This window comes from Bison bison, unplaced genomic scaffold (genome assembly GCF_000754665.1).
Source record: "Bison bison bison isolate TAMUID 2011002044 unplaced genomic scaffold, Bison_UMD1.0 scf7180017845407, whole genome shotgun sequence".
NCBI lineage: Eukaryota > Metazoa > Chordata > Mammalia > Artiodactyla > Bovidae > Bison > Bison bison.
In genome coordinates, this window is record NW_011475980.1 from 50,564 (window position 1) to 59,861 (window position 9,298).

At 53.5% G+C, this 9,298-nt stretch overlaps 2 protein-coding genes across 2 annotated transcripts in view; one reads left to right on the plus strand and one right to left on the minus strand.

Moving 5' to 3' along the window:
• The window catches only part of DGKQ (diacylglycerol kinase, theta 110kDa), a 21,016-nt gene extending 14,255 nt beyond the window's left edge, over positions 1–6,761 (minus strand). Inside the window, exon 1 of the mRNA XM_010834318.1 lies at positions 6,757–6,761. Within this exon, the coding sequence (XP_010832620.1) occupies positions 6,757–6,761 (5 nt within the window). The remainder of the gene's footprint in view (positions 1–6,756) is intronic.
• IDUA (iduronidase, alpha-L-) overlaps positions 6,760–9,298 on the plus strand; it is a gene marked incomplete at its 3' end in the record, with an annotated part of 19,939 nt that continues 17,400 nt past the window's right edge. The window contains exons 1-3 of the mRNA XM_010834332.1: positions 6,760–6,958; positions 8,361–8,406; positions 8,600–8,728. Of these exons, the coding sequence (XP_010832634.1) occupies positions 6,760–6,958; positions 8,361–8,406; positions 8,600–8,728 (374 nt within the window). The remainder of the gene's footprint in view (positions 6,959–8,360; positions 8,407–8,599; positions 8,729–9,298) is intronic.

Consider the following 9,298-nt stretch of genomic DNA (forward strand, 5'->3'; position numbering starts at 1 on the left):
ACCATTTCTGCAGATTTCAACTGCTTTCTGATCCAGCATATTAAATAAAATGGCAAACACACTTCTGTCACACCGTCCTACGACCTTCTTAGAGTACCTTCCAAAATAATTAGCAGCTTCTAGTTGAAGTTTCCCCTGGAGAAGGGAATGGCAACCCACTCCAGTATTCTTGCCTGGAGAATCCCATGAACAGAGCAGCCTGAGGGCTACAGTCCATGCGGCTGCAAAGAGTCAGAGAGTCAGACACAACTGAACAACAAATACTTCACTACTTAGACAAAACTTAAATCTAAACCTGTGGTACTTTTAAAATTCTGGACAGGCAGCTTCAGCAACAGATACTTATTTGTCTTGGTTCTAGAGGCTAGAACTCGGAGATCAGGGAGCTGGCGTGGTGGGTTCACGTGAGTGAGTGTCTGGCCTGTAGACACCATCTTCTGGCTGACTTGGGGAGCAGAGGGGACACTAATCCTGTCGTGGTTCAGTCCGTTCAGTCGCTCAGTCGTGTCTGACTCTTTGCGACCCCATGGACTGCAGCATTCTAGGCTTCCCTGTCCATCACCAGCTCCCGGAGCTTGCTCAAACTCATGTCTGTTGAGTCAATGATGCGATCCAACCATCTCATCCTCTGTTGTCCCCTTCTCCTCCTGCCTTCAATCTTTCCCAGCACCAGGGTCTTTTCAAATGAGTCAGTTCTTCTCATCAGGTGGCCAAAGTATTGGAGTTTCAGCTTTAGCATCAGTCCTTCCAATGAATATTCAGGACTGATTTCCTTTAGGATGGACTGGTTGGATCTCCTTGCAGTCCAAGGGACTCTCAAGAGTCTTCTCCAACACCACAGTTCAAAAGCATCAATTCTTTGGCACTCAGCTTTCTTTATAGTCCAACTCTCACATCCATACATGACTATACTGGAAAAATCATAGCTTTGGCTAGATGGAACTTTGTCAGCAAAGTAATATCTCTGCTTTTCAATATGCTGTCTAGGTTGGTCATAGTTTTTCTTCCAAGGAGTAAGTTCTTTTAATTTCATGGCTGCAGTCACCATCTGCAGTGATTTTGGAGCCCCAAAAAATAAAGTCTGACACTGTTTGCATTGTTTCTCCATCTATTTGCCAAGAAGCAATGGGACCGGATGCCATGATCTTAGTTTTCTGAATGTTGAGTTTTAAGCCAACTTTTTCACTCTCCTCTTTCACTTTCATCAAGAGGCTCTTTAGTTCTTCTTCACTTTCTGCCATAAGAGTGGTGTCATCTGCACATCTGAGGTTATCGATATTTCTCCTGACAGTTTAGATTCCAGTTTGTGCTTCATCCAGCCTGGCATTTCACATGATGTACCCTGCATTTAAGTTAAATAAGCTAGGTGACAATATACAACCTTGACGTACTTCTTTCCCTATTTGGAACCAGTCTGTTGTTCCATGTCCAGTTCTAACTGTTGCTTCTTGACCTGCATACAGATTTCTTAGGAGGCAAGTCTGGTATTCCCTTCTCTTCAAGAATTTTCCACAGTTTGTTGTGATCCACACAGTCAAAGGCTTTGGCATAGTCAGTAAAGCAGATACTTGCTTTTTTGATGATCCAGCAGATGTTGGCAATTTGATCTCTGCTTCCTCTGCCTTTTCTAAAACCAGCTTGAACATCTGGAAGTTCACTGTTCATGTACTGTTGAAACCTGGCTTGGAGAATTTTGAGCATTACTTTGTTAGAGTGTGAGATGAGTGCAATTGTGCAGTGCTTTGAGCATTCTCTGGCATTGCCTTTCTTTGATATTGGAATGAAAACTGACCTCTTCCAGTCCTGTGGCCACTGCTGAGTTTTCCAAATTTGCTGGCATATTGAGTGCAGCACTTTCACAGGATCATCTTTCAGGATTTGAAATAGCTCAACTGGAATTCCATCACCTCCACTAGCTTTGTTCGTAGTGATGGTTTCTAAGGCCCACTTGACTTCACATTCCAGGATGTCTGGCTCGAGGTGAGTGATCACACCATGGTGGTTATCTGGGACGTGAAGATCTTTTTTGTACAGTTCTTCTGTGTATTCTTGCCACCTCTGCTTAACATCTTCTGCTTCTGTTAGGTCCATACCATTTCTGTCCTTTATTAAGCCCATCTTTGTATGAAATGGTCTCTTGGTATCTCTAACTTTCTTGAAGAGATCTCTAGTCTTTCCCATTCTACTGATTTCCTCTGTTTCTGTGCAGTGATCACTGAGGAAGGCTTTCTTATCTCTCCTTGCTATTCTTTGGAATTCTGCATTCAAATGGGTATATCTTTCCTTTTCTCCTTTGCCTTTCGTGTCTTTTGTTTTCTCAGCTATTTGTAAGGCCTCCTGGGACAACCTGTCGTGGGGCCCCACCCTAATGACCTCCAACCCTGACTATCCCCAAGGGCCCAGCCCCAGATACCATTCCATGGAGGCTAGAGTTTAATCAGTGGGGAGTCAGTGTTGTTTAAGCCAGCTTGTGGCGCTTTGTGCGGGAACCTAGGCAAGCGACAGAATACAGAGACCTGCCAGGTGTCCCAACAATTCTTTTTCTAATTCTATTTATGTTATTTATTTTTGACCGCACTGGATCTTCATTGCTCTGCACAGGCTTTCTCCAGTTGCAGTGCACAGGCTCCTCATTGCGGTGGCTTCTCTCGCTGCGGAGCACGGGCTCCAGGTGCGTGGGCCGCAGTAGTCGCAGCACACCGGCTTAGTCGCCCCAGAGCATGTGGTTCCCAGACCAGGGATGGAGCCCATGTTCCCTTCGTTGGCAGGCAGGTTCCCATCCTCTGCTCCGCCAGGACGTCCTCTCCCAGTGCCTTGTCTTGAGTCCCACTGCAGGCCTTTCTGTTGCTGCTCACGCTTGGGGGCATGTGGGGGTCTGCTCTGCGTCTCTGTGCTGTCACTCAGACCCATGCCAGCAAGCTTGAGTGCTGGCCCCAGACTTTGGCTGTTATGGAAAATACTTCTGGAAACATCCTCATCTGCGTGTTTGGATACACACATACACATGCCCACCTGTCTGTTGAAGTAGAACATGCCATATTCACTTCTAGAAGAAAATCCCAAACAGCTTTCCAAAACTTCACACAAAAATAAAGGTTCATACTCCTACCAGCAGTGCAGGAGCCTTACCAAGCCTGGACGGCATCAGCCTTTCTGGCAAGGGTGCAGAGTGTCCACGTGGCTCTGGCTCTTGCCCTGCGGCATGGCAAGGGAGGGCTGCACCTCATAGGACTTCTGTGCCATCTGCAGCACTTCCTGTGAGGCACGGTTAGATGTCTTGGTCACTTTCTATTAAGACTCCTTTTCTTATTGATTTGCAGGAGTTCTTTATATATTCTGGAGATGGCTCTTCTGTTGGTTACAGTCAGTTCTCAATATTCTCAAAGTCATGCTCTATGTGGTCTCCAGGAACTCTGACTCAACTTTCCTGGGTCATAGTGTTTTCCCCAACTCGAGCGCACTGTTGCTGGCTTGGCCACACTGACCCCGCGGGCAGCACTATCGTGTGGCCTGGACGGAGCCCGCCTGGCACAGGGGCTCCACAATGGGGCCCGTCTGGCCTCCTGCATGCAGGTCACTGGGTGCAACAAGCTCTCGGCCGGGGCCACGAAAACCGCAAAGTCACCCCCAGAAGCACGAGAGCGGAGACACGCACCACAGGGGCAGGAAGACGGCTCCTCTGGAAGTGGGGGGAGCACTGCTCCCGCGGCTCTGCTCACGTCCATCTGCGGTGCCCTCGCTGGCCCCCCAGTGCCGATGGCGCGGACAAGCGGGGCCCTGCGAGCAGGCGGGCTCGCAGAGACAGGACCTGGGAATGTTGGGAGGGGCCCCGTCTGCACCCTCCCCTCACCTGGCTGGCCCTCCAGCCACTCGGTGGTGAGCGATCTTCTGTGTTTCCCTCTCGGCCAGTCATCAGCCTCTGCCTTCTGGGGAGGGCCTCTGCATCCTGCTTGAGCACTGCCCACACCGAGGCCGAGAAGTGCCCAAGACCCAGGAAGAGGGCAGTGGGCGGGAGGCACGGTGCATATCGCCAGATGGCCGACACGTGACCGGGTCAGTGTGGGGCTGGGCCTGCACAGGTTCGGGGTAATCTGAAGTCGATGGGACCCTAACTCAAAAAAGGCAAAATCAGTTTGATAACATTAGAAACATACTTATTTAGAATGTGAAGAAAAAAATCACAAGAAATCAAACATGAAAAAAATCAAGAAATGGCACAAAACATCACAAAATCTAGAGAAAGACAACTGTTACTCATAACTGCCTGCTACCCCACTGTGATTCTTCTCTCATCCACGGTTTAAAAGTGTTTGGGGCTGCACTGACAGCTTACAGTATCTCAGTTGTCCAACCAGGGATTGAGCCCAGGCCCTGGGCAGTGAAAGCTCTGGATCCTAACCACTGGACCACCAGGGAATTCCCTCAGCTGCATTTTCTTATTGTCTCTCTTTATAACAGTATCATAGTCCAGGGAGAAAAGAGAGAGATAATTTCGTCCCTCTGGCATAACTGATCAGAAAACAGTGATGGCCACTTTGGGGGCTTATTTGCATATTTATTTTTGGTTGTGCTGGTGTTTGTGCTGTGCTTTGGCTTTCCTGGTTTTGAGGAGCAGGGGACACTCTCTAGCCACAGCTCGTGGCTTCTCACAGCGGGGGATCAGTTGTTGTGGAGTAGGGCTCTAGCAGTTCTGGAGCTCTGGGTTAGGAGTCGCGGCCCACAGGCTTCAGTCGCTCCGAGGCACGCGGGTCTTCCAGACAAGGGCTCGAACCCGGATCCCTGCATTGGCAGGTGGATCCTTACCCACTGTACCACCAGGGGAGTCCTGTGGCTGCTATTTCACAAGACTTTTCCTTGACGAGTCATTACTGACTGTATCATGTGAACAGTTAAGACTGCTGAAACACCTGGAGAGAACTTTGTCAACTTCTCTCATCTGTAAGCTGGGAAGCCTCAGGGCTGTGTCCTTTCTTGGGTTGTGACTAATCTAAATGCCCCCGCAGACCTGACGGAGCTCCTTACGTTATGTCCTTGTCGCTGGCAGGCAGGGGCCTCGGTATCTTGTGGATGTCAGTATTTCCTGTTAAGTCAGCTGATGTTTAATCCTCTCCCAAAGCTGGTGTGATTCACGCCTTCCTGCTGGGCAGCTGCGATAGGAGTTCCTGGAAGCTGTTTTCTACTCCAGGATGTCTGGCCGTGACTTCCCAAGCAAGTGGCTTCCCCACTGACCCCCAACTGATGTTCCCACAACCAATTTCCCCTTGGCCAGACCCCCAGAGTGCCCCCCAGGACCACTCCAGCCAGAGGACAGTGTGACGGGTCACCCGAGAGACTGTGGGAACCACCGTGGTCACGTTGTCTTCATTTAGCAAGTTTTAAAAAAATTTTTTTATTGAAGGATAATTGCTTTACAGAATTTTGTTTTCTGTCAAACCTCAGCATGAATCAGCCATAGGTGTACATAGATCCCCTCCCTCTTGAACCTCCCTCCCATTTCCCTCTCCATCCCACCCACTCTGGGTTGATACAGAGCCCCTGTTTGAGTTTCCTGAGCCATACAGCAAATTCCCATTGGCTGTCTACTTTACATATGGCATTTAGCGAATTTTACAAAGCCTCGTGGGCATGTGGCTGAGGCCCTGTGTGAACCCAGGCTGCTGCGTGGACCTTCCCTGGTGCCTCTGTCCCTCCCTGCCCAGTGCCACGCAGTCCCATTGCTCCGGTGTCACGGTCCAGTCTCGTCCAGCAGGAGCCCCTGTGTGTGTTCAGGCTGTGGGCAGGTCCGCGTTCCCGCCCAGTGACCGAGCCCTGTTCTCAGCATTCTGGAGCCCGAGGCCCCCTCCTCCACCGTCAGAGCCTCAGCACGACATCTCTGTTCGAATATTTGTGCCCAGGGTTTGTTTTAATCACATGTGGTAAAGTGAGGGAGACACTGCCTCTGGACGAAGAATTTATTATTCACATTGCTTGAGAGAAGGGGCAGCCCGCCCAGAGTAGAGGTTTGGGTCAGGAGGCAGAAGCGAAGAAAGCATGGCCCAGCGCCTTCGCAGGGGGTTGCAGGAAGGAGAGGCGAGCAGCACGGGACCACGGAGGAAACTCAGGGCTGGGCGGCTTGAATGGCTCAGGCCGGCCTGAGCGCGGGCAGCCCCTGGCTGTCCACTGCCAGCCTGGGGGCGACTGGGGGCACAATGAGGCACCGCATGAGTGCAGGTGAAGGGCCCACTGGGGTGAGGGCTCTGGACCCGTCTGGGAAGGGGGTGCAGTCCTGGGGGGTAGCCTCTCCAGGATCAAGGCCCCAGAGGCCAGAGCACCAAGAACACAGGGAAAGTGAGACAAAGTCGCTCAATGCGGCCGACTCTGCGACCCGTGGGGGTTCTCCAGGCCAGAACCCTGGTTCCCTTCTCCAGGAAAGAACACATGAAATGAGCGAAAATCGTCAATACAGTCAGAGATTGATGGGGGCAGATCAAAGCAAACCGTTCTTAGCTGCTTGAGACAGAGGCCGGGCTCATTTAAGAGGGAAAACAGACTTCTGTTTAAGAAGAAGCGGAAAGGCTGCTGGTGCCGCTTCCAGGGCCCCTGGCCCTCTCGCCAGCCAGAGGCAGGGACAAGAATCCTAGCAGAAAAACGAATGAATAAATAAATGAAGAAGGAGAAAAGACTGAAAGGAAAAAACCAACCTAAGGGCATCGAGGGGAGAATGAAGCCTAATTCAGCCTGTTCTTTTCCCAGGAAAATTTCAGGTGGAAAAAGCACGCCATGCCGCGGTGGTCCTGCTGCTGGGCCCCACACCCGAAATTCTACAGCGTCAGCGCCGAGGCCTCAGCCGCCAGCAACCAGAATGATTTCCTCTCCCACCACTGGCTCCACTCCCAGGGACAGCTCCACTGCTCCAGGCTGCCCAGGGCAGGCCTGGCCCTGAGCCCAGGACCAGAGCAGCGCCCTCCTCCAAGCACAGGTGAGGCCTCACCATGGCAACGCCCTCCTCCAAGGACGAGGAGGGACACACAGATCCAGCGTCTTTCAGTCTCTGTTGGGTCTGGGGGCAACGCATTCCCCCCCAGACCTCCCAGCCACCTGGGGGACGACCGGAGTCTCAGTGTGGGCATCCCCGGACTTGCGAAGGGAGCTTCCAGCCACACCACCCGTCCCACCCTGTGACAGGGCTCCACGCAGCCCCGCTGCCCTTGGCCCTCAGCCCTGGTGATGGAACGAATCCAAGCTCAACCCACCAGCAGCGGGCCCCCCAAGTGGCCTGTTCCCACACAATCACACTGTCCAAGCATCGCCTAAAACCCCCGCTTAGGAGCGAAGGACTTTAGGACTCTCTGGTCTCACACGAATACACTGAAATCCTGCACGTCTCCAGGCGCACGAAGGCCACGCACGGGGTCAGGGAGAGCTGGTTCTTTCGGGCTGACACACACAAGGGTCAGTCTCACAGCCTGGCCCTGAGGGCGCCCAGAGGGCTGAGCTGAGACACAGACGGGCCTCCTCGGGCAGCCTTCTCCAAACTCCAGTCCAGCAAGTGGGCCTCCAGGCGGGTCTCTGTCTCGTTCCAGGCCTGAATCTCCCTTTATTCAAGCACCTTGGCCAACTCACCCCCATGCCAGCTTCTAAAGCTTTCCACTGCCCTTTCCTCTGTTAAAGGGGACGCGTGCTGCTGCTGGGCACTCGAGATGCCCTGCACATGGGATTCTTTAATAATGCTCCTCTGCTCTTGGCCTCCCCGTGTGGGCCTGCCTCTTTTCTCTGGGGTCTGTGTCCTTTGATCTAACCACGCCTGATTGAAACAAGTCCCAAGGACAGAGTTTAGGGCAGTCTTCAGGAGGCTTTCTCTTCTGAAGTCCCCACGGGGCCTCTGTCATGTCAAATCTCCCCCCGACAAGGACATTAGGGCCCAGTCAGATAATCCAGGATCATCTCCTCACTGTAAGACCCTTAACTCAATCGCAGCCGCGAAGTCCCTTCGGGCAGCAGCTCCACTCAGGGCACAGGGCGGCCAGCCACCCGCACACTGCTGTGCCCCTCGCAACTCCTGGCAACTGTGTTTAGGGGCTTCCGTCTCAGGACCTGTCTCAAGCCTCACGAGCGCTCTTGTGTGTGGGGGTCGCTCTCCATCGGGTTTGCGGACGACAGACACTTCTGCCACACGTTCTTCCTTCCCATGAGGATCCCTGACCCCCTGGAAGGACACCAGTTATCATCAAGGAGGGTCGGTGGTGACGAATGTCCTCGGAGCTGGACCCTGGGAAGTGTCTCTTTTGACCTCGTCTCAAAGCACAGTTTTTGCTGGGTTTAGACGACCTGGCTGACAGCAATCGACTTTGTTTTCCTTTCCCTTCCTCTGGCTCTGGTAGCTTCTGATGGAAGCTTGGTGCTCTTCTCGCTGTCTGGCTCTTTGAGGTAAGGGGTCCTTTTCTCCTCCAGCTGCGTTAAGGCTCCCCCTCTGGCTTTGCCATCTGCACTTCACCTGGACGCTTCTGGGTTCTGCTGTCTTTGTCCTTCTCCTCCGGCTGCGCAGCTCGGGTCCATGCAGTGGCTGGATGGCGTCGGTCACTCTTGGAAAGTGATCAGCTCCTCTATGTCTTCACCCCAGGGGACAGCAGACAAGGGTGGACTCCGGGCGGGCTCTGCTGTCGAAGGAGGTCAATGTGGGGGCCGGAGGCCCCTCCCTGAGCCCCGAGGTGTCTGGTGGAGGAAGTGAAGTGGCACAGAAACTCGCAGTGTGCGTGTGCGATTCGAAGCTGAAACACTTACACTGCTGACCCCACCTCGCCCAACACACAGGCCAGGCTGCCCAGCCGTCCACAGAGATGTCCGCTGCACTTCTCAAAAGCAGCGTAGACCCCGGACCACCCCGGTTGCTTTACAACAGCTCCTCTCTCAGAAAAACCGCAGGTCCCCACGCAGCTCTGGCCAAATTCCTAAGAGCCACTAGCCCACCTTCCAAACGGGTCCACATCTGGTCACCTCCCTGCACCGTCCAGTCGTCGCCGTTTCAGCCATGGAGCAGCTACCCGGCCGGAGCGTTAGGCTACTTCCCGGCCAGCGGGACGACCTTCCGAAGCCTTGACACGACCCCCCAAGCGCTTTCCAAGAGCCGCCCAGTGCCCACCGCGCGGGAAGGGACGCAGGGGCTCGGTTCCCGCCGCCGGAGGGGAAGGAGGGGCGCACACGGCCGGGAGGGGCTCCAGACGGGGGAGCAGGGCACAGCCCTCGGCCTAGAGACGCGCTCTAGCTTCCGACTGCGGGCGCCCACCGCCCGGGACCGGGACTGGGACCGTCCCCACCCGCC